At 38.2% G+C, this 24,273-nt stretch overlaps 1 protein-coding gene across 4 annotated transcripts; it reads right to left on the reverse strand.

Moving 5' to 3' along the window:
- Positions 1-512: 512 nt before the first annotated feature.
- On the reverse strand, positions 513-21,057 carry cdc27 (cell division cycle 27). Of its 4 annotated transcripts, XM_079827028.1 has the most exons (20): positions 20,882-21,049; positions 19,642-19,717; positions 18,641-18,788; positions 16,906-16,962; positions 11,292-11,417; positions 9,711-9,808; positions 9,408-9,580; positions 6,951-7,162; positions 5,418-5,529; positions 4,256-4,371; positions 4,077-4,176; positions 3,777-3,981; positions 3,459-3,631; positions 3,165-3,317; positions 2,862-3,070; positions 2,607-2,724; positions 2,275-2,403; positions 2,121-2,195; positions 1,852-2,017; positions 513-1,777 (listed from the first exon to the last, which is right to left on the reverse strand). In XM_079827028.1, the coding sequence occupies exons 1-20, from the start codon at positions 20,906-20,908 to the stop codon at positions 1,692-1,694; spliced, it is 2,559 nt and encodes an 852-aa protein (XP_079683154.1). In that variant the 5' UTR covers positions 20,909-21,049; the 3' UTR covers positions 513-1,691. The 4 variants fall into 4 exon arrangements, with proteins under 4 accessions (XP_079683154.1, XP_079683157.1, XP_079683156.1 ...); XM_079827031.1 differs by lacking the exon at positions 16,906-16,962 and having other exon boundaries at positions 20,882-21,057; XM_079827030.1 differs by lacking the exon at positions 16,906-16,962 and having other exon boundaries at positions 513-1,780; positions 20,882-21,057.
- Between the last annotated feature and the right edge of the window lie 3,216 nt (positions 21,058-24,273).

Below are 24,273 nucleotides of genomic sequence, written 5' to 3' on the forward strand. Positions count from 1 at the left end.
CGTCCGCTGATTGGCTGGTTTATGTGTTTTTAGTGAGAGATGGGCTTACGAGTGAAAGTAAAAAAAAACTGTAACTTTGCAAGAGAGTTGATTTTGGTTTATTTGTTTGAATTTATTGTGCCTTAAACATACAAGTAGCCAACACACTGTCACGTTTGAACATATATCAGGCCTATTGTAACGCCTAATATCGCCGTATCTTTGTCTGCTGTTGTCATTCTCGCAAGCGATTTTATAAATGTCAGCGCATATCTATGGAAATTATATATTATTATTAGACACTTATAATGAAGTTACAAACTTCTTACATTGTCCAGTGCAGGTGCATCATATTTTAATTTATGTTTTTACAGGAATATAAATAAATGTAGGCACTCGAGTGGAATCATGGCATTTGGTGAAAACCATGGTAATATTACGAACCTATGCACTTTTAAACAGTGTTTAAGAAAAAGGCCAGTGTTGATTAGTGTACAGGTTTCGTATTTGTCTACAATGACCACATCAGGACTATCAGTCAAAGTTGTTTATTCTATTACCTTTTAATTCCTTAAAATGTACAATAAGAAGCATTTAGCAGAGATCAAAAACATTTTATAATAATAAACATGTTCTGGTAAAATAAAATCCATGAAAGATACTTTGTGCACATTTTCTATATGTTCATCAGTATTATCCTCAACAGCACCAACATTTCAGAAAATTGTCTCAAGTAGTCTGACCACTGGTCACTGTGCCATACAATAGTGTTGTTAATTTGGACATTGTGGTATGGGTTCCTAAACAGTCTAATGTGTGCCAAGGAAACCACCACACCCATACACTTATCCTTTAATCAACAATTCTCTAATCAATGTCTTGCAGCTTGGCAAAAATGTGGATGCAGATGTTTTGAAGGTTCACAACTTTTAGAGTTAAACAGATGAGTGTGAGAGTGGCAAATTGTTCTGAAAATAAGACAAATAAATTAAAACAAAAGAAGTGCTTTTTGAGCATCACTCACAAGTTTTAAAATCTGATGGGGAAATAAACTGCATCATCCAGAACTAGTACTTTCTACAGTTAACTTTCAAAACAAATTTCTTCTAAACAGATGGCAATCTGATCGAAGATGTGCAGTTTATATTGAATCTCTTAAGCCAAACACTTTTTTTCTACGATGTGGGCAGAAAGTGCTTTTTTTTCTCCCAGCAATTACGTTCCATGAAGAAAAAGGAAGGGGAGAGGAATCAAAGGACTACCAACTCTTACACAGGTCTTTATTCAGAGTAAATGCTGATAAAATAACATAAAAGGCCTACGCATTAAGACAGGAACATCCATGAATGTCTGTGGCTCTTTTTTGAGTCTTAAATTGACAATTAACTTGTTGAGAAGACGGTGGCAATTTGAGCTCAGACAGAACTTGAATTCTTCAAGTGATCATGTCTGCGATAAAGGATGCCTGCCAGTGAAGATGAAGGATGAGACAGGACCAGAAGATCAGACCGATGAGACCTCTAAGGCATGATGACGAGGGGGTGGAAAAAGGCAAGAAGGAATGATGAAAATAAAATGACAGAAATGAGGAGGTACTGTTATTAGCAGCAGTTTGTTTTCCTTTTTTTCTTCTTCCTCCTTTTTCAAAGCTGGAGTCTTCGAGTAGCCCCCAAATTGGCAATTTTTCAAAGTCCAGAGTGGTGTCCAGGGGGCTACAGAACCTCATCGCTCTCCGTGGTGTGGAGCTGTGTGTCATCAGCGTCCGTCATACTACTCTCCTGTGACTCCTCCACCTCTGCTGCTGAGACCAACCAACAACATTAGATAATGCACACAGCGCCAATTTAATGGCTCACCGAGTAGGACACTTACTTGAATAGTAGGGATAGTCATCTGGAGTGACAGGTTCATCATCATCTGGGAGGTATCGCTTATCTATGGCCTCTTTGATCTGATTATTGGCCCCTTTGGGGTCTAAGTCCATGGCCCAAGAGAAGTTCATTAGTGCCAGATGAGTCTGGCCAAGCTTCTTATAGACCTATAAAAGATGATGTACATTTGTTAAGTGGACATTTTTAAAAAATTATGATTTCAGCATATAGCTGATGTAAAATATATAAGCAGCTGAGCTTTAGGCGTACCTTTCCTATTAAGAAGTAAACAAGGGACTCTTTGGGCACTATTTGCTTTAGCTCTTCAAGCTCCTGCAGAGCCGCCTGTGAAGAATAAATGAGTTATTTAACATTTAAAAATGCATATAATCTTGGCCGCCTGATGTAAGAAGATGAGGCGTACCTTGTACTTTTCATTGGCAAAGAGAATAGAGGCCCTATGAAATTTGCATAGCGGGTTCTTGGGGTCGATGCTAATGGCTCTGTTCAGGGTCTCCAGTGCATGGTCTGATTTCTTCAAAGCATGTTGAACCTGATATGAGCACATGAGAAAGGATATGAAGATGTAGCAATGCAACAATTCAAAACAAAAAAGTACATATAGAGCTAGTCTGACATTTCCAAATTCAAAAGTAACAATCTTGCACTGTCGTTTACCTAAGAAATAAGAGGCCCACAAATTTAGGCTAAATCACTTCAGATTAACACTATTTTCCCTGCATTAGATTTACTCACCACTCCGATATGACAGAGCAGCACAGAGCTCTGAGGATTTATACTCAAAGCCTTCTTGAAATGAATCTCGGCTAGGTTAAACTTCTCCTGCTTGTAGTAAATCATTCCTAAGCCGTACCTAAAGTAGCAGACAGAAGCAGACACAACATAAAATTAATTATTGAGATTCAACTGTTTATTTCATTTTATGCACTTCAGGTTTCATCAAAAGTAGTGTCTCGTTTCCAAAGCCAAAGAATAGAGTCTGAACCATACCAGGCATTGTAGTGACGTTTATTGAGGCGTATAGCATTGCGGAAGCAGCCCAAGGCTTTCTCCAGCTCCTCTGTGAGAACTAGTTCATGCCCTAATAGTGTGTATGCATATGCAAAGCTGGGGTCCACCTGGATGGCTCGTGTAAAGAACTTAATGGCAATGTCATGCTCCCGCTGTAAGCTGAAACAGTTACCGGCTACACACCAGGGCTGTACACAGAGAGATGAAAAAAATAAACCATGAGATAAAGCATTTAAGAACGGCAAACCCTGCACATTTGCTATATTGCAGTGAGAAGCTTACCTCTGGTGAGTTTTTGTCCATGTCAGTGAGATCTTTAGAGAGGGCGGAAAGCGCCACATCCTTCTGTAAATGCCAGAGTGTTGTGGAATAGATCTCCATACCTTCCACTCGATAGCTCTCGATGCGCCGGACTTCTGAGAAAATCCTCTCCGCCTGGTTGAACAGACAGAAAAATTCAGTCTTGATTACCTTTTTTGTAAGAATAATTTGAAATAAATATTTTTTACCACTGATCATTTCTTGAATGCCTTCAATTATAAATGATGTCATCTGATTCAAGCAGCCCTGACTCACCTGCATGTATTCAGCCAGTTCAAAGTGGGCTCGCCCGATCTGACCCAGCACCCACCCTGTGTTGTAGTGGTGTGAAGGCAGCTGACTTAAGATGTTAATGGCCTCTCTGCAGTTATAAGAACAGAGAGCTAGATAGCCCCTCCCAATATCCCGCATCAACGTCATCAGCCCATCTGAATAAAACACATGAAAAAAAGAACCTGCTTCAGTTTTGCTGAAATTAAATTATTTGCGATAGAAATAAAACAAATAAATACATAGATTTATGTGTTTATAGTTCTTCAAATACATCTTAAAAAGACAAGCATTCTCAGATACCTGCAGCAGCCTTTTGTAGATTAAAAGCTTGGAACTGTGGTGAGCTGATAATGCCTTTGCCCTCCGATATGGAAGAATCCAGCTTGAGGATCTCAATGCTCTCATTCAGGTTAGATGGGGTGATTCCTCCCTTACCCGTTTTCGTTTTGGTCTTTCGGTTGGGAATCTTGGTGGGGAACTTCATTTTCAGCTTCTTACTGTTCTCCTGTTCAATTCCATGATTAACAGTGTTTATAAAACCTTCTTTCTTTTTTTTGTGCAAATGTATAGTCATAAACTTGCTTGTGTAAAAGACAGTACCTTGGCAGTGGAGCTGGCACTGGTGAAGAGTCTTGAGCTCCGCCGTGGCTGCACATTTGGGGGAGCAGCAATGGTTGGGCTCAGCACTTGCGGTGTAGTACTTCAAACCAGAAAAAGATGTCACCAGAAGCCATTAACATAGCTATTAGTTGCCTGTGTTAATATGTAGTGAAATGTACCTGGTCTGTGGAGCAGTAGTCTGAGTTTGGTTGAAAGGGTTTGGAATGACCTCTCTGCTGTTGCCACTCTGTGCAAACACTGACTTCGTCCCCACTTGGCTGATTCTACTGACAGACTGAAATGGGAGATGGGGGTGGGGGTTTCTTGAAATTTTCTGAAATTTCTTGTTTCAAAAGAAATAATTTATCATTTACAATTGGATCATATGAAGCTTATTTCTCTCCAGACTGTTTGCTCAAGTTTTTAACGTCATGTTCGCATCAGGGCTTTTTACATGGCAAACACAAGGTCAAGGTCAATATCACAATCCATACAATTTGTATTATTATATAAAACAATTAAATTTAACATAAGACAGAACATCTAAAATACATTTGGGTGATATTCCATGTAAACCCGTTTCTAAATAAAAACATTTCCTAACAGTATCATAAACATTACAATCCAAAAGAATATGTTTAACAGTCAAAGGAACTTGACACGAGAGACATAGAGGAGGAACTTTGCCCATCAATAAAAACCCATGTGTAAGTCTTGAGTGACCCAGTCGGCACCTAAAGAAGTTGTTGAAGACTGTTGAAGTTATGGAAGACATTTCTTTTTATATTTTCGTTCCATTCCTTCTGCCACTTGTTAGTGATGTACAAGTTAATTAAAGGTCTGAAATCAAAAGGGGGTATTTGATAGTCGGATATTTCCAGGTCAAGCCCATCCCTGGCAGCCGTGTCCGCCCTCTCATTACCAGTCAGTCCAATGTGACTCGGAACTCAGCAAAGGATAATATTAAAGTTTTCCTTTTTTAAGAGATCATATTTATTTAAAATTTGGACAGTTATGTGGTGGTCAGTCTTTACGGACAAAATGTCTTCATCTTGAAGTTCAATGTCCTACTTAAACAATTAAAGATTCACAACACAAAGTTAGCTCTCCAGTCCACCCAGAACATTAGTAAAAAATAAGCTGAAAAATCATGTCATTCAGCAATAAAAACAAACAGAGATAGGGTGCAAAATAGTAATATACTATAAACATAACATAACATAATACAACATAAACCTTGGCTAATGTTATAAAAAAAAAAAAAAAATTAAAACAGAGCCCCTTTAAAAGGTCCCATGGGAATACTATAACAGCAAGCTGCTATAAATAAAGAAGACTTACCTTCTTTGGAGGGCCAGGCGGAGGAGGTGGCTCCATCCCAGTTCCACTGTGACTGTAATTCTGCAGGTACGTTGGGTCTCCTGGGCTTGGATCCAGAGGCAAAATTCCAAAACTTTACAGTTTTAAACAGAAAGAATAATTACTAGAAGGAAACCATAAGATTTCAAAGTTCTGCCAATTTATCACATTCATAATGGGAATGAATAAAGAAAAGTATTTTGGAACTACATTTAAAAAGTCTTATGCGTGTTTAAGTGTGAGGTAGGGCTGCAGCTATCGATTCTTTTTGTAATCGATTAATCTAGCACTTAATCGATCTATTAATCGGATAAAAAATGTGTGTGGTTTTTAAACAACCAAAACAAATAATGCATAACGAAAATGAAGAGGAAAAGCAATTTAATTAATTAATATGCACAACAGGTTTCATGCTGTTTCATGCATGTTTTCTAGCCCTGACATCAAAGTAAATATCTGTTTTATGTAGATTTCTACACCTGCAGCATTTACGATTAGGCTACTAACAAATAATATATAATTTCTGGGGTGAGCCTATTTGCTATGGTAACCTAGCAACCTGTGTGTGTGTGTGTGTGTGTGTGTGTGTGTGTGTGTGTGTGTGTGTGTGTGTGTGTGTGTGTGTGTGTGTGTGTCGTGCGTGAGGAAGAGTGACGCCCCAGTCAGACCAGTTGCTTCATTGCAGTTTGGTACGGCAGAAATACATACATTCATTTTCAATAGAACGCTGCATTTGACTTGCATTGCTGTGCATTTTAGGTGAAGCATCCGTTCTAAAAATCACGTCACAACATCACATCCCGGTGTATACAGTGAATGCATGCTGAAATTATTGTTGCGTGGCTACATAAAAATTTAAGCATATGTGATGCATTGCCGCGATTGGTCTGACTGGCGCGTGAGAGAGACGAGGGTGTGTGTGTGTGTGTGTGTGTGTGTGTGTGTAAAGAGGTTCTTTTTTTTAGGCTATACTCTCGTGCATTTGAACCTGAATATGTTTACTACTTAAAAACATCAAAGCTAAGCATCATATCTAGTCAAACCGCATCACAACATCACTACAAATACAGTATGGGATTAAAATCAGCGCGAACATCAATCTTTAGGCTTAGGCTATGTTACCATTGAAGTCGTGCTGCTGTGGAATGCCAGGTCTACTTTGCAGTAGACACATTGCACATTGTTCTCTTCTTTTTTTAAGAATGTAATGATCCCAAACTTTAGACATTCTCTGCCGTTTATGGACATCTTTACTCTCCGCCATAGCGCCAACTAAATTCAAAATGTATCACACGCTATGGTGTGCTTCCTGAACATTGAACAGCGGTCCGTGTGAATCCGATCCCTGCACGTATAGTGCGCGTCATAGTAATTTAACGAGGCTTCGAGGCAGAATTTTTGCCTTGAGGAATTTTTGTAATCGAGTTAATCGAGTAACTCGATGAATCGTTTCAGCCCTAGTGTGAGGCATAACAGCCCTAATGTTCGATTTGGGTCTCTCAAAGTGGTCGTTACCTTGGTGTTAGGGGGCTGAGTGTGGCTGTGCCCCCCAGCAAACAGCGGCCACTCTTGGGTTTGTTTTGCACCTGTTTGGATAACACTGAGCCACTGGTACCCAGTGGAATGGAGTCTGGCGAGATGACGGAGGAGTCGATGTAGGACACAGAGGAGTCCGTATTCAGGGAGTACTTTGAGTTAGATGATTCTAGATTGAGCCGATTTAGCTCCTTTAGAGAGGGAAGAAAGACAATGCAAATATATGATAAAGATGATGATCCAAAATCAAAACGTTAAATATAATAGTCAACCCATGTACTCAAACAATACCTCATATGGCATATACCCCGATCAGGCATAACATTTTGACCATTGACAGGTGAAGTGAATAACACTGATTATCTCTTCATCAAGGCACCTGTTAGTGGGTGGGATATATTAGGCAGCAAGTGAACATTTTGTCCTCAAAGTTGATGTGTTAGAAGCAGGAAAAATGCGCAAGCATAAGGATTTGAGCGAGTTTGACAAGGGCCAAATTGTGATGTTAGACGACTGGGGGAAGGAACAGTGGTGAACCAGCAACAGGGTCATGGGCAGCCAAGGCTCATGGATGCACATGGGGAACGAAGGCTGGCCCGTGTGGTCCAATCAAACAGACGATCTACTATAGCTCAAATTGCTCAAGAAGTTAATGCCGGTTCTGATAGAAAGGTTTCAGAATACACAGTGCATCACAGTTTGTTGCATAAGCGGCTGCATTAGAGCTGCACTATTCTGGATAAATTGAGAATCACGATTTTTTTAGTAAAATGGAGATTGTGATTCTCTCACGATTCTGAAGAGAGAAAAAAACATTAGTCAACTAAACAAAATAACATGCAAACTAGAGGTTCTGACAAAATAGTCATTGCTGTAGTCTATTTAAAAGATTCATTTGACTCCATTACATTTTTTTATTTAATTTTGTTCAATGTCGCATTCATCACGACTTGTTTTGTTATTGGATGAATCAGCATTATTTAATAAATCTCTTAAACGAATGATTCAATGACAAACACTTTTTTAAACACTCACTTGTCGCCACCTCCTAATACAATACAAACAAGTGCCAAAATATGATAAGATGATTTACTTTTATCTTGATAAAAACAGTGTTTTATCCCATTATTTAAATGTTTGTAACACATGAATAACGATAATGTGTGGTTGAAAAGATGAGTGTTTGTTTGTGAAGCTGCTTCATACTGTACATTTATGGCAGCTGCTTTCTCTGGATCAGCAGCAGTGCGAAAGCAGATTTAAATGTTGCAGTGTGAATGATTGTCCTTTCAAAGGTTAACCAAAGTCTTCGTTATGTCCAGTTTCACAACACAAGCGTCAGCGAAGCATGAGCAGTACGTGTTTTGTCACTGCCCATATCAATGAATGAAAGCGTTCACATCAGAAACGTGACTGCTGACCCAGTCACGGTGCGTGTCCACTGGTGCGGAACAGAAACGCTCACTCTGCTCCACTTGCTTTGTGTCAGTGGACACCCATCATTCATTAACATGGGCAGCGGCAAAACGCGCGCCATTCACACTCCGCTAACGCTTGCATTAAAGGGATAGCAGAATCACGGTCATTTAGGAATAAGATTGCGTGGGTGTTTAAATCGAGATTGCGATCTTTTAACGATTACTCGTGCAGCTCTAGGCTGCATAGCCGCAGACCAGACAGGGTACCCATGCTGACCCGTCCACCGCTGCAAGCACCAACAGTGGGCACGTGAGCATCAGAACTGGACCACGGAGCAATGGAAGAAGGTGGCCTGGTCTGATGAATCACGTTATCTTTTACATCACATGGATGGCCGGGTGCGTGTGCATCGCTTACCTGGGGAACATATGGCACCAGGATGCACTATGGGAAGAAGGCAAGCCAGCAGAGGCAGAGTGATGTTTTGGGCAATGTTCTGCTGGGAAACCTTGGGTCCTGCCATCCATGTGGATGTTACTTTGACATATACCAACTACATAAGCATTGTTGCAGACCATGTACACCCTTTCATGGAAACGGTATTCCCTGGTGGCTGTGGCCTCTTTCAGCAGGATAGTGCACCCTGCCACAAAGCAAAAAATTGTTCTGGAATGGTTTGAGGAGCACAACAACGAGTTTGAGGTGTTGACTTGGCCTCCAAATTCCCCAGATCTCAATCCAGTCATCTGTGGGATGTGCTGAACAATCAAGTCCGATCCATGGAGGCCCCACCTCACAACTTACACAACTTAAAGGACCTGCTGCTAAAAATCTTGGTGCCAAATACCACAGCACACTTTCAGGGGTCTAGTGGAGTCCATGCCTCAACGGATCAGGGCTGTTTTGGCAGCAAAAGGGGGACCAACCCAATATTAAGTCATAATGTTTTGCCTGATTGGTGTACACATCTCCCTTTATAAAACATAAAATGCAAGGAAAACCAGAGGAAGGACATACCAAAGTATCTTGTGGGGTCTCCATTAGGACGGTGTCGACTTGTCGGTGTCCCATGTTGTTACTAGGTGTGTGTGCAGGGCTGATGGGAGGAGGGGGGATGCCTCCTCCACTGCCTCCACTGAAATTCTGCAAGGAGGTCAATCTGAAGATCTGCTCTGGATCTGGTCGTTCCCCTGTAGCACAGAGGGCACCGTTTAAAAAAATCACATTATCTGGCAGGGAGTCTCTTCAGGGAGTCCTGTAACGGTGTAGCATGGATGAGGTTGGATGATGACCCTAATTAATAACGAAAAAGAAACTCACCAATCTGACATAGAGACTCAAATGGAGACCATAAGAAAGGGTTCTCGCTCATGCTCTTTTGGTAACATTCAGCTCCTTTTGCTATTCGATCTGTTTTGCTGCAGGAATAAAGAAAGGAGCGTTCATTTTGTGCATGATCATGAACATTTTAGCCACTGAAAATGTTTCATAAAGTTTTCTGTCAAAATATACAAAAGGCTGAAAATGTCAACGAAAATCAAAACTTTACAACCCAAAAAAACCCCCAAAGAAAACAGCTTTTTTATTTAATTTTATGCAAATAACAATGATTATTGGCTGAAAAAAAGTCACATTTACAGCTGTCGAGAACCACAGCGTCATTGAGACGCTCACAGAGAAACCCAAACACACAGCGAGTGTTGCAAACAAAATTAAAACATTACAGATTTAGTTATGTGCATTGCTTAGTTGTGTATTAAAGTACACATCCCCAGAAGTGATTGTTCTCTTTGTTATTAGCACATTAACAAAGAGTGCAGAAGCTGTGAGACCAGGGGTGGGTGATATACCGGTAGACATGATTAACCTGTAGAAATTTTGGACTATCGTCTCCATTTCCCTCATGTGACCTTGCTGTGCAGTCACGAAAGCTTATCTTTTGCATTCGCTTATAGAGCGTGTGAGAACTGAACTGTGAGTGCTTTTTGCCACCTACTTGGGCTTGAACGGTTAAATACACATACATATGTGAAAGTGACATGTATTTGCAAATAAACTGAGTCATTTAGGTCATAAATAAACATTAAAAAAGTATATTGGATCTGTGCAGTCGTAAAAGTGACAGCATCCAAATTTACCTGCTGTCTTTATTAATAAAACAAAAAAAAAGAGAAAATCTCTCACTGCTCTTAATTGAATCACTTTTGTAACATTTAATAAATATATATTTATTTTACACAGTAAAGACTATCTATAGTTTTTTTTATACATTTGATTATAAATGTTATGCATTTCTAGTGCTTTCAGGTAGGTCTATTTCCTCTGTGTCTGTTCTATTGTAGTTTGTTTTATTGTTTACTATTGTAGAGAACTGTTTACTTGTCTTCAGTAAGCTTGAGAGGTTTTTAGGCTAGTATTAGTTGTTGTTTTTTATAATATTGAAAAATGATGATAATAATTATAAAATTTCAATGCTATCAAACATTTTTTGGTCTTGATTTTGGTCATATAGCCCATCCCTATGTGAGGCTATAGCACACAATATCTCATGTAATACATTAGAAGAGGAATCTCTCATGTGAGAAAACAGATAATCTTAATTTACTAAACAACCTACCACCTTACCTGAAGAAATTCAAAACTCTCCAAGCAATCTGTCATTGAGCACTGCTCTATATGAGTACAAAACAAAACTCTCAAAACAGTCCTGTCTTTCTCTTAAAACCATTAAAGAAAAAGAGCTTTGGTTCCAGCCTGCTTTATCCACAAGTTAAACAACACAGCCTCTCACTAGTGTATCTTTCCCAGGAGCAACTGCAGAGCAGATATCTCTGTATTTTTTTTATAAAGGTTCACTGATTTCAGTAGGTCAAGGTAAGTAGCCAAACAATCTCAACGTACCAGTAGATTTGCCCCAGCAGTGCCAGAGTGAAACAGGCTGAGTCTCCAAACTCAGTAATGATGTCGTCTTGGCTCTTCTGTTTGTTCAGGACTCCTCCAGTCAAGATCTGTTCTCCTTCTGCCAACCTGACAGAGAAAAATACAAATAACTCAAAACTGCAAGAAATTTGTATTGAAATAAGTAAGCTAACCCACACAATACAGACCAGTTGCCAATCTCAAATGAAGGTGAAGCCACAGTATTCATGGGTAATGAGATCTATAGCTTTCAATCCCACTCATTCTTTTGATTAATCCTATGATATCAAAAGTACATCTACTTCAATACTAAAGTAAAGATACCAGTCTTTCTACAGTAATTGGTAGTACTTAAAACACTTAGGCTTTCAAAACTTTCACAGGCAAAATATATTTAGCTTAAAATGCTAGCTACAACTGTATACAAGACCACTTTGTCACCTATCTGGGGCTTGAAAGCGGTAGGTGCATAGGCTTTCAATGGAAGGACAGAAGTTCTCAGATTTTAAGAAAATCTTAAAACAAAGCAGTATAAATGCAAAGACCTGCTTCTGCCTTTTATCTAATTAATATTAATCAACAGTATGACACACAAACTAATTGGAGAGTTAATTCATTGGAAAATAATTATAAATGTCCCGAACCAATCTCAAGGATTGGTAAGGGGGCCGATTTTTTTTTTTTAACTGATCGGTATCGGCTATCCTAAGTCTAATCCTTTACGTCAGCTGTCACGCAGGTGTTGTGCGGTAGTTGGAGGTATGCAACTTCAATTGACCTATCGGTAAGCCCCGCCCCCCTTAGTTACTGTTGCTAACTCGGACAAACAAACGGAGTTGCTATATCTTACAATGACAGCTGTCAGTGTGAAAACCTTATCCCAAAATGTTTTTGGACACAGATTGTAGCGTATATCCCGTCCGAATGATGGCCAAACTTAACTGATGGTTTATCAAGTTTATTGCATCGTTATTCACTCCAAAAAAATCATCGTAAGAGCTGAACAAACAAAGCATAAGAAGTGCGCATTAACGTCTCATTCACAAACTATCTCTCACCATTGCATTACCATTAAAGGTGAACTATGTAGGATTTTTGCAGTAAAATATCCAGAAACCACTAGGCCAGTGTTATATATTTTGTTCAGTTGAGTACTTAGAATATCCCAAATGTTTCCAACTATTTGTAAATCGTGAGAAATTGCTATTTTAACCAAGGAACCGGGACGTGTGAGCTATGCGTGTGAGGGAGTCGCCTGTCGATTGCGTCATATCTGCGTCACCCTCGGTCTCCGGTTTTATTCAGTGAAACACTTTACTTTCACTGCAGTGTGAACAAGTGTCATAGCAGCCGCCGAGCGAACGTCATAACTTCCTTTTCAACACACTCAGATATATCTAATACGATAAACAGAGTTGCGTTACCTCAAACTCATGACTGGAAAAGAGGAAGTACCACCGGCAACCATGTCATAATAAAAGTCCCGCCAGCGACTATTTCATAACAGTCCCGCTCTTCAATCGCTCCTGCGGTCTTGCTCAGCTCCACAACACTCGGTCCTGCTCTGCTTCAGACTACAGTAATGTTAATAATCGCATCCATGAACATGATTTCTGCCCGAGTCCTATCCTGACTGTTTCCCACCGGCTGTGAGGTGAAGACCACGGGCCTATACCATGAAGCCGGTTTAGCTGGCTAGCCAGATATGTTTAAGCTTAGTTTGTGCCAATCCTGGGTTTTAGGTACCATTAAAGTGGTTTGGCTTTTAGCAGGGTTCATCTCCATAGTAACTAACGCTCCACGGCTAACCTGCTCCAGGGCAGGTTATGTTCTGGATAAGAGATCTCAAACTGAAATTAGACCAATCAGCTGTGAGCAAAGTGACACACCTCTGATGCAATGAAGTCACTCCCCCTGTTTCTACTCCAAATTAAAGGTCACTACATAGCAAATGATTTTAAAAGACTAAAGTGTCTGGCTTTTAACAATGCTTATTTATTATAATAATAATTTTGAATGACTTAGATATCATTTAAGTAATTATATACCCTTATTCACTTACACATGTATCATTTTAGTTAATCAATCATTAATAGGCACATAGTTAAAATTAATATAAATAGCTTTATATAAAATGTATATAAAGGTCATACAAATGAGCTTTAAAATCAATAAATAAAGCTATAAAAATGACTACATGCGAGTTTAAATGTTCAATTCTCTCTATATATCAACTAAACTAACTTTATAACTTTTACTTGTACTGACTAAGTAAGATTTTTCTTAAAGTTGACAGCTTTCATAGACAGCTCTTTTCTTCTTCCTGTGTACATTTGTTTAAATTCTTAATATTTTCAATCATGTAATATTCTGCAGAAGAGAGAAATCAATTCTGCAAAAGAGAGAAATCTCTCGCGAGAAGTAGATGTCAGTTTCACTGATCCACATCGTGTGATTGGCTGTTCATTGGTCACAGCTAAAATCCTAAACTCAGGATCAAAGCCTGAGTTGACAGAGAAAGTTGATGAGCTGCGTCATGGTACCAATAAAGCTTGATTACATCGGTTTGGTTTTGTCAACTCAAAACCAATCCTGTAACCCTGAGTTTGTTCAACTACCTTCATGGTACAGGCCCCACATGTCCCGAGATTCTGCGCTCAAACATGCCGTCATCAAACTACGCCTTTGTTTTGAACAGGCGACCTCTAGTGGACGGAAAAGTTACATAGTGTAGCTTTAACATACACAGCAAATTACACAAAAACACTCATACAACTAAACAGTAAACAAACATATAAACAGACCGTATGCCTTTTCGAGGGTGCAGTTAATAACTGGTAAACGTTGTATCTGCAAAACAACTCCGATAAACTGCGTGCAAGCTCTTTCTTTCGTTACCCGGAGACTATAATACAAATCAAAATAGGAGTCCTCCTTAGTAGGACAGAATGTAGACCTTAAACATATCGAAAAGGAAATTAATTTACATATAACCAGTTTAATATGGAGAGGCACTGAAATATAGACCTTCGTGTTTTTGACCTACAGTGTTACATGACGTGAGAACAGTTAGTTATTAAGGTTTGTATGTTAGCAGGGACTTTAATCGTAACTTAACGAGAGTATAACAAACAGAAAATCCTCTCAGAATACCTGGAATCAGTGTTACAGTACCTCAGGCACGACGTTTTAGCATTTTTGTAGCATAAACACCATCAAACTGATGAGAGCTTCGGATTTTCCAATGCATCTCTATGGCGCTGACACCTAAAGATGTCCGAGTTCTGGTCCCAGCGCAGCTGATACTCAACTGCTATTGGCTCATCTGCGTTCGAGGAGAGGGGCTTACCGATAGGTCAATTGGATTTGCCAACCACCATTAAAAGGTGTGTGTGTGTGTATATATAGATAGAGAGACAGAGACAGATAGACAGATAGATAGATTCTTATTATTATAAATGATATACTGTATTTACTTATTATTATTAGAATATTATATGTATATGCGCGTGTGTGTGTGTGTATATATATATATATATATATATATATATATATATATATATACACATATACACGCATATACATATCTATTCTAATAATAATAAATACAGTATATCATTCATAATAATAAGATTCTTATTGTGTGTGTATATATCTATATCTAATATATATATATATATATTTACACACACACACACTCACCTAAAGGATTATTAGGAACACCTGTTCAATTTCTCATTAATGCAATTATCTAATCAACCAATCACATGGCAGTTGCTTCAATGCATTTAGGGGTGTGGTCCTGGTCAAGACAATCTCCTGAACTCCAAACTAGAGCTGCAACTAACGATTATTTTTTCTGTCGACTAATCTAACGATTATTTTTTCGATTAGTCGACTAATCTAACGATTATTTTTCCAGATTAATCTTATTCTTTTTTACTGATTATTGTATTTCAAAGAGGGTAGAGAATTTGTATATTATTTTAACATGAAATCAATGAATGATGACAATATTAATTGTATTTCAGGAAGGGTAGTGTACATAGTATGCCATTTTATAATGAAATATGAACACAAGAAGCTTTTTAAACATAATATATAATGATACTATTCATCATAAAATGTATACAGAGTAGGCCTAATTAGGAAAAGTTGTTTACTATAGTAGTTGAGTATGATTTACTTATTGATTTGTGTCAATAAACGAAAATGCACTTGTATTTATCTGCAAAAGGTTCACATACAGGAGCTTCCAGCATAGTGTTAATGTATAACTAGTCGTCTATTTTGAAGATATACATGTGCATAAACAACGACTAAAGCTGCCAGAAGTTTTTGCCCAAACTTCAAAGACACATTTAAATGATTAAAGCTAGAGGCATATCTTTACTTTAATGTTACTTTAATCATGTAAACTACCTATATACAGCAAGTTATTATGCATATGTGTTTGGGACAGAGCGGAACCAGGTCGCATTTACAGCAGATATATGCAGCCCATAATAAATAAAAGCAAGAGACGTACTGGGGTCGTAGGAGAACCCAGGAAAATGTGACCGTCTGTTGCAATACACGCGCCACGGTTCAGATGCGCGAGAGAACACTGGCTGCAGGGTTGCCAGGTTTACACAACAAAACCCACCCATTCGTTACTCAAAACTAGCCTAATCGCGTTTCGGGGAGGTTCTCTGGTAAACATCGCGTTCGGGGGGTTAAATATGTGTGTTTTTTTTGCTTCAAACCGCGGACATGAGACACAGCCCGCGGCAACAGTGTAGAAGTTGCCCAATTCCGCGGAAAAAAGCGGACTTGGCAACACTGACTGCAGTGTGAAAGCTCCCGCTCTCCACACACACAGCTTCTGCTCTGCCTGCGCGCGCAGTGTGAAACCGGCGTTACAGAGCGAACAAAGCACAGTTTTATTCGGCTTCTGTTTAAAGTACTCCCACACTTTTGAATGTCGCGGTCTGGCTTTATATGATAAATGATCATTTTCACTATGCCCGGGAGCAGAAGCTGCCATTATTCTAGATCTTCTGTTCCATTCTAGAACGTAAATAATGTGCCGCCGACGCGTCGACGCATTTCACGCACGTCGACGTATTTCCATAGTCGACGTCATCGACGACGTCAACGCGTCGTTGCAGCCCTACTCCAAACTGAATGTCAGAATGGGAAAGAAAGGTGATTTAAGCAATTTTGAGTGTGGCATGGTTGTTGGTGCCAGACGGGCCGGTCTGAGTATTTCACAATCTGCTCAGTTACTGGGATTTTCACACACACAACCATTTCTAGGGTTTACAAAGAATGGTGTGAAAAGGGAAAAACATCCAGTATGCGGCAGTCCTGTGGCCGAAAATGCCTTGTTGTTGCTAGAGGTCAGAGGAGAATCGGCCGACTGATTCAAGCTGATAGAAGAGCAACTTTGACTGAAATAACCACTCGTTACAACCGAGGTATGCAGCGAAGCATTTGTGAAGCCACAACATGCATAACCTTGAGGCGGATGGGCTACAACAGCAGAAGACCCCACCAGGTACCACTCATCTCCACTACAAATAGGAAAAAGAGGCTACAATTTGCACTAGCTCACCAAAATTGGACAGTTGAAGACTGGAAAAATGTTGCCTGGTCTGATGAGTCTCGATTTCTGTTGAGACATTCAGATGGTAGAGTCAGAATTTGGCGTAAACAGAATGAGAACATGGATCCATCATGCCTTGTTACCACTGTGCAGGCTGGTGGTTGTGGTGGTGTAATTGTGTGGGGGATGTTTTCTTGGCACACTTTAGGCCCCTTAGTGCCAATTGGGAATCGTTTAAATGCCACGGCCTACCTGAGCATTGTTTCTGACCATGTCCATCCCTTTATGACCACCATATACCCATCCTCTGATGGCTACTTCCAGCAGGATAATGCACCATGTCACAAAGCTCGAATCATTTCAAATTGTTTTCTTGAACATGACAATGAGTTCACTGTACTAAAATATCCCCCAAAGTCACCAGATCTCAACCAAATAGAGCATCTTTGGGATGTGGTGGAACGGGAGCTTCGTGCCCTGGATGTGCATCCCACAAATCTCCATCAACTGCAAGATGCTATCCTATCAATATGGGCCAACATTTCTAAAGAATGCTTTCAGCACCTTGTTGAATCAATGGCACGTAAAATTAAGGCAGTTCTGAAGGCGAAAGGGGGTCAAACACAGTATTAGTATGGTGTTCCTAATAATCCTTTAGGTGAGTGTGTGTAATATATATATATATATATATAGCCATCATATATACACACACACACACACACACACACACACCTTTGTTTGTACCTTTATGTACTGTTTGTACCTTTTTAGTACCTTTATGTTTTTGAAAGAAGTCTGCATTTATTTTAAACAAAAATAATGTCATTTTATTTTTTATTTTGTCATTTTATAATGTCAATATTATTACAATTTAAAATAAATGTTCTCTATTTTTATAAATTAATTTTTTTATTTTTATTCCTGTGATGACAAAGCTGAATTTTCAGCATAATTACTGGAGTATCAAATTATCCTTCAGAAATCATTCTAACATGATGATTTGCTGCAATAGAAACATTTATTATTATTATTATTATTATTATTATTATCATCATCATCATCAACAGGGATGTCAATGCATCAGGGGTGAAAAAGATGTCAGACGCGAATCTCATAGATTACCTATTTTGATCTCACTGTGAGGATCTATGTTTAAATGTTGAAAACATTTTTGTGGAAATGTTTGTGATCAGGATTTCTTGATGAAAAGTTTAATAAACAGCATTTGCATTCATTTCATTTAATAAACTTTATCAAAACATTAATTAAATAGAAATCTTTTTTAACATTATCAGGCATGTGATCAGCTAAGGATGCATTAAATTGATCAAAATTGACAGTAAAGAAATGTCTGTTACAAAAGCTTTCGGTTTCAGATAAATGCTGTTGTTTTGAACTTTCTATTCATCAAAGAATCATGAAAAAAATTGTACACAACCATTTTCAACATTGATAATAATAAAAATTGTTTCTTGAGCAGCAAATCATCATATTAGAATGATTTCTGAATGATCACGTGACACTGAAGACTGATGGACATTCCTAAAATTAATATTTACTCAATTGAGGAAAAAAATTGCCTTTTAATTAGTGCACATTTACAAGAATTTTGTGCAGTAGCATATAGCAGTAGCGTTTGAATATTGCTATGATTGTGAGGTATTGAATATTTAGTAAGGAAATGGGCACTGGGATATGATGATCATGAGTCATGAGTTATGATTAGTTGGGGAATCATCCATACTTGCTCAGTTCCACACAGCACTTGGCAAGGAGATATTTGCATTGCGGCGTGGTGCAGCTGTGTCCTTTCAGGAGGTGGTAGGCCTTGTATGCTTTCCCTGAACGGTAGTAGCATGTGGCCAGCAGGAAAAGTGCCTCTTCTGAATGGACTGACAGGTGAAAAGAAAAGAATATTCAGAACACGAATGATAGAATGGAACAGGATTTATCCTAAATTGTATAATCAAATTCTGGATTTAATATGACGGACATTAGGGCTGTGCAATATGACAATTTATATCGTATAGACTAAATTAAAAGTCTGTCGTTTCATATTATGCTCCATCGTTTCTTTAGTGGTGTCGCAAACTAAAATGTTTACGGCAATACTTTTTCATCATTTGGATGACAGCAATCTTACACACCACCCCGAGGATGCAGGCAGAAACGTGAATAATAGCATGGCGAGTGAAAGGGAGACAGCGAGCAGGAGTCTGTGTTCGTGTGTCACAATGCATCAGCACAGTAGCTCAATACAATAATACACATCCGATGGTCTAAAATCGCTTGAATGTCTGGCAAGCCTAAAAAACACATAGAATTGACAAAGTTTAGTGAAGACGCAAGTGAAAGTGATGTTGTGAGCTTGTGTCAGAGACACAACGTGGATCGGCTCTGTGTCACAGAAAACAGTTTGCAAGCACTGAAGTGTCATATCACTCAGCCTTAACGGACATAATATTTTGAAAAAACAATGCAAGCAGTGTAAGGTATTTTAAAGAAGCAATACTACACTGTGTACATTATTATAAAAAATATATTTTAAAAAATAAATAAATAAATAATGCAAGCAATTTAAGGCATTTTAAACAGTTTATGTTGATGGGTAAAATTAATAAAAATGGCATCTTCCATTTTGAGTCACACAAACTTGTTTTATTGCAAAGCCTTGGCTCAGCTCTAAAAGATGAGGGGAAATGGAGGATGTTGTCTGTCTGTAAGGAGCACAATTTGAGCGATTACCCTCAGCATAGAGCCTTTCTGCCAGGAATACAGCATCTCGGTAGGCGTAGTGGTTCAGAGCATGCCAGACAGCAGCCTATGGACCAAAACAGAGCTTCAGTTACCTTCATTCGTTGTACAGTTAGAAAAAAAGAAAGGTGCGCCACAAAAATGGTAAACCATAGCACTGAATGATTTAAGGTTAATGATTTTATTATACACCTGGCAGCAAGTATACACATCTGATCATCAAAACTGCAGATGAAATTAAGTCCCACACAAACAGTGAGACTGCAGAGATGTTTAAATGTATATCAAATGATTTGTTGTCATTAAGTCATGTCTTCATCACAATTTCAGGAAATAACGATTTCAATATATACAAAGGTTGGAAGAGAAGGAGGGAAACCAGCTGATGTTGACTGACAGATGTGATGCACATAGGCTTGCTTAAATGTCCCAAAACTGACTAACTGACTAAGTAGGCAGCTTATTCTGCTTTGAGACACAGCCAATGTGTAAACATTGTATATGCATTTGAATTGATGTCTGACGTTTATGCCTGACAGACATACACAGGTTTAAGAGCTGTACTCGATGAACCGTTGGCTACCTAGTATCTGACAGAGACTCATTAAACCCATTTTAACGTTTATATTGGCCCATTATAACTTATAAATATAAAAATACTAATTTAAAAGGCAATTATGTGTTTTGTTTTTATTTCTAATGAGCTCATATATCAGACAAATAACCAGCTCCAGAATTGCTAATCATCAAATCACTTCAAATGCACTGGCTAATGTTACTCTTCCTATATTCTCTTCAGCAATCTCTATAAACATGCAAATCTACAATTTTCAATGATCCTTACCCCTGCAGATATTTTCAAACAAGCGTCAAAATGAAACATCACTAACGTTAACGTTACCCCAATAATATAAACCCCAATAAATCAGGCAGCTGGCTAACCTGCAAGACAACACATTAGCTTGCCTACAAACTACTAACAAACAAACTAATTGCCCCGAGTTGACAAGCACTGCATTTATTAAAATATCAATTGTAAATAAAAATAAAAGCAATACATTGTATGTTTAAGGGCAGTTTTGGGTAAGGTAAAGGGCAGAGGCCCTTAGCATTAGCCGCTAACTGAGGCCGCGGTGTAGCAGCGCTCAATCATCCGGTCTCTCGCGCTGGATAAAAGTCTCCTCCCGCAACTGGGACTGCAACGGAGCGCTTTAACATTTAGTTCAAATACCTGGACAGGTTCCTGCAACACCGTCATTCCGTAGCCAGGCTCCTCTTCACCTCCTTTTTTTGGTTTCTTTGCTCCTTCTTCAGTCGCTTTCCTAGCTCAATATCCACTCCAGGCCAGAAGTAGCAAAACTAGCATCGAAGATTTGAACATTCCAACCGTTATCGTTGTATCCGGAAATGCCCGAACACAACCGATTCAAATAGACACTTTACGATAAGGGACGAATTCTGTCGGAAATAGCCGATTAGGAAACCTCCAATTTTCGGAATCCTAGGCCGAAAAGCAGATAAAGTGACATTAAATATTAAATTACGTCAATGTTTACCAAACTAGGGGTTGTGATAGAACTGCAGGGGGGTTGTGAGTTTAATGAAAAGCTATTAAGTAATTAAATCATAAAAATGTCAAATTAAAATAATTACAAAAAAAAATCTAAATAAAACACTTACTAAAAAAGATTTTAAAATATATTTTATTTGTTTTTTTATTTTATCTGCATGTCATGTGACCATTAACAGACATCAGAGAACTGGGAACTTAATTCTGTTATTGGACTTAATTTTATTATTGACCTAACTTACTTAAAATCTCAGGTGGTAGGCCTACTTCAAGTAAATATATTATGTGGGGTTCAGCTGAAAAAAAAAAATTTGGGGGATCCCTGCATTGTATATCAGGTGTTGATTAGATATGCAGTTGCAATGTTGAGAAACCTCTTCTTAAAAGTGATCAAATCCTGAGGCTCTCAGTTTTCAGTGATCAGATCATGACTGTGTGCAATTCCACAAACCCTGAACGTGGCTTTTTTAAGAAAGGAAAATTCAACAAAAATACAAAAGAAGTAGTAGGTAGAATCAATGAATTATGCAATTATTTACTGCAATTGTAATCATGTAAACATGTAATCACGCAATCAATAGAAAATTAACTAATTTAAAATGTAATATAATCCGGTATAAAAGTATATTATTTTTGGAATCTACGAAATCCAGATTACACAGCCTACCGATCAGGCATAACATTATTTCATAATATTGTCTTGGTCCCCCTCTATGCTGCCAAAACAGCCCTGACCCGACCCGTCAAGTTTTGGACTCCAATGGACCCCTGAAGGTGTGCTGTAGGATCTGGCCCCATAGCAGCAGATCCTTTAAATTCTGTTAGTTGCGAGGCGAGGCCTACATGTATGCAAATGAATCATAATCATACACTGTTCGTTCATTGGCCAGAGGAGAACTGGCCCCCCGACTGAGCCTGGTTTCTCCCAAGGTTTTTTTTTCTCCATTCTGTCACCTGATGGAGTTTTGGTTCCTTGCCACTGTCACCTTTGTCCCCTTTGGCTTTTGGCTTGCTTAGTTGAAGACACTAAATATTCAACAATATTTTTGATCTGCCTGCATTGACACCATTGTATGAGAACTGAACTGAGCTGACCAATTACATCACGGTTTTCTCCAGAGTGGCTGAATAGATAAAATAATAACTTTTTTTTTACAACAGAAATGAAGCATCTGAATTTATGATGGACTATGACACTATTTTCTTCTATCTGCTGTAGCCGAAACAAACTCTGTTGAATTATTTTCCTGTTAAAGCTGCTTTGAAACAATCTGTATTGTAAAAAGCACTAAAGGTGACTCGACTTGACTTGACTATTCTTTATGAGCACTGTGAATTCAAACATTCTTCTGTCACATACTGTTTTTCGCCTATAGATATTAACTAACTTTAACTAACGAGACCTTATTGTTTTTTATAATTCTTTTGCAACACCTGCAAACACCTTGAAACATTTGTTTGCTTTATACATTTTTTGTGTATTATTTTAGTGTATTTAAATGTAATTTTTGTTGTAAGAAAAAATTATTAAACCTGTTTGGAGGACAACCCTTTTTCTAACCTAATTCAGTGTGATAATACCATATACCATGATAAAAACTTCAACAATTATGATATGAAAATTTGATACCATCATGCCTAATATATTTAAAGTGGGACTATACATAGCCTACACAGTCTTAGGAGTTTGGGTTGAAAAAAGAACCCAACATTTTTTATGAGTGTGATTGACCATTTTCACATTTACAGGTTTCTCAAAAGCGAAAGTCGTCATAGTTAGGTAAACTTTTGGTGAATGACTATATCAGACTATATCAAATATATGTTCAAGTTTGCTCAAATAGCAAAATAATGATGCCAATTTTACCATCACTCCCATAGTTTGCGGGATAAAAAATAAAAAAATGTAAAACTTGACTGTTAAAATGCGTCATCACAGTCGGTGAAAAAGGTCCACCCAGTGACAGTTACTTTTTGTGTGGCTTGGTCTAAAGTTCATGTGAAAAAAAAGGTAAATATTGGATTTATTTGATAATTTGTTGGTTGAATGGTGAAAACATTTGACTGTAGACTATTTCATGACCTTGGAAATTGACATTTAATCACATATGAAAAAATAAAGTTCTTATAAGAGAAACATTATAAACAAAACAAAAGTCTATTCTAAAGCTGATCACGGCAGTAGAGTTTGAGATTTGATCAGATCACCACAATCAATGTGAAAAAAGTTGAATTTTGACAACAATTTTGAATTCCAGCCAAATTAAAAATGTTCAGAATAAAAACCATAAGATCCCCCTAAATAGAAACATAAATCTTCACATGCGCCTGTGAAAGAGGTGTCTTCTCAGTTGGCTTTTCCCCAAGGGGACATTTAGTGAATATGTTATTGGTCAGAATCTGCATTTTCCACCAGTCAAGTGTGACATATTATGTTACCATGCGATAAGGGGGGTTTCAAATGCAAATTTTCTTTTACCTATAGTCTCTTAGGGACATGTCAGTATTTGTACAGTGTCTTGCATTCATTGTGACAGTAGAAGTTTAATGAGTTCTGTTGTATGTTTCTTTTTGTTTTTGTGACCTAGTTTCTCTGTTATTATGCATACAGTGTACAAAATGATTTACAATTTTCGACCTTTCAGGATGTAATATAACTTCTGATCCCCTCTAGATTAAACAATGACTATACAGCATTGATTTTAACTCATTGTAATTTGACAATTAATGGGGACTCAGTGCATGATGAATAAATAAGTTAAATAATGTTGAATTTGCAAAAAGTTCCAATATTCTCAACAACATATTTGTTCTCAACTAAATATTATGCTATATTATATATTATATGAACAGTTCACACAGTTCCAACAAACACCAAATTCCAACGATTGTGTCAGAGTAAAAAAATCAGTATATTTCCCAACATACAATCAAACAGACACATATTAAATGATTTTCCCGCTGTTTGTTTGAGTAGTGTGAACTTGTCCCTGCAGTGGATGCAGATCTGCTCCATTAGATGGCACTAGTGTTATTCATAATGCATCTCCTCT

The sequence above is a fragment of the Gobio gobio genome, assembly GCF_949357685.1.
Source record: "Gobio gobio genome assembly, chromosome: 1".
Classification (NCBI taxonomy): domain Eukaryota; kingdom Metazoa; phylum Chordata; class Actinopteri; order Cypriniformes; family Gobionidae; genus Gobio; species Gobio gobio.

Coding starts and splice junctions, on each gene's coding strand:
- cdc27 (XM_079827028.1), bottom strand. CDS start 20,908: ATGACGGTGTTGCAGGAACCTGTCCAG. Junction 19,718..20,881: donor TGTTGCAGGAACCTGTCCAG/GTATTTGAACTA, acceptor TTTGGTCCATAG/GCTGCTGTCTGGCATGCTCT. Junction 2,196..2,274: donor TTGCCAATGAAAAGTACAAG/GTACGCCTCATC, acceptor TATTCTTCACAG/GCGGCTCTGCAGGAGCTTGA.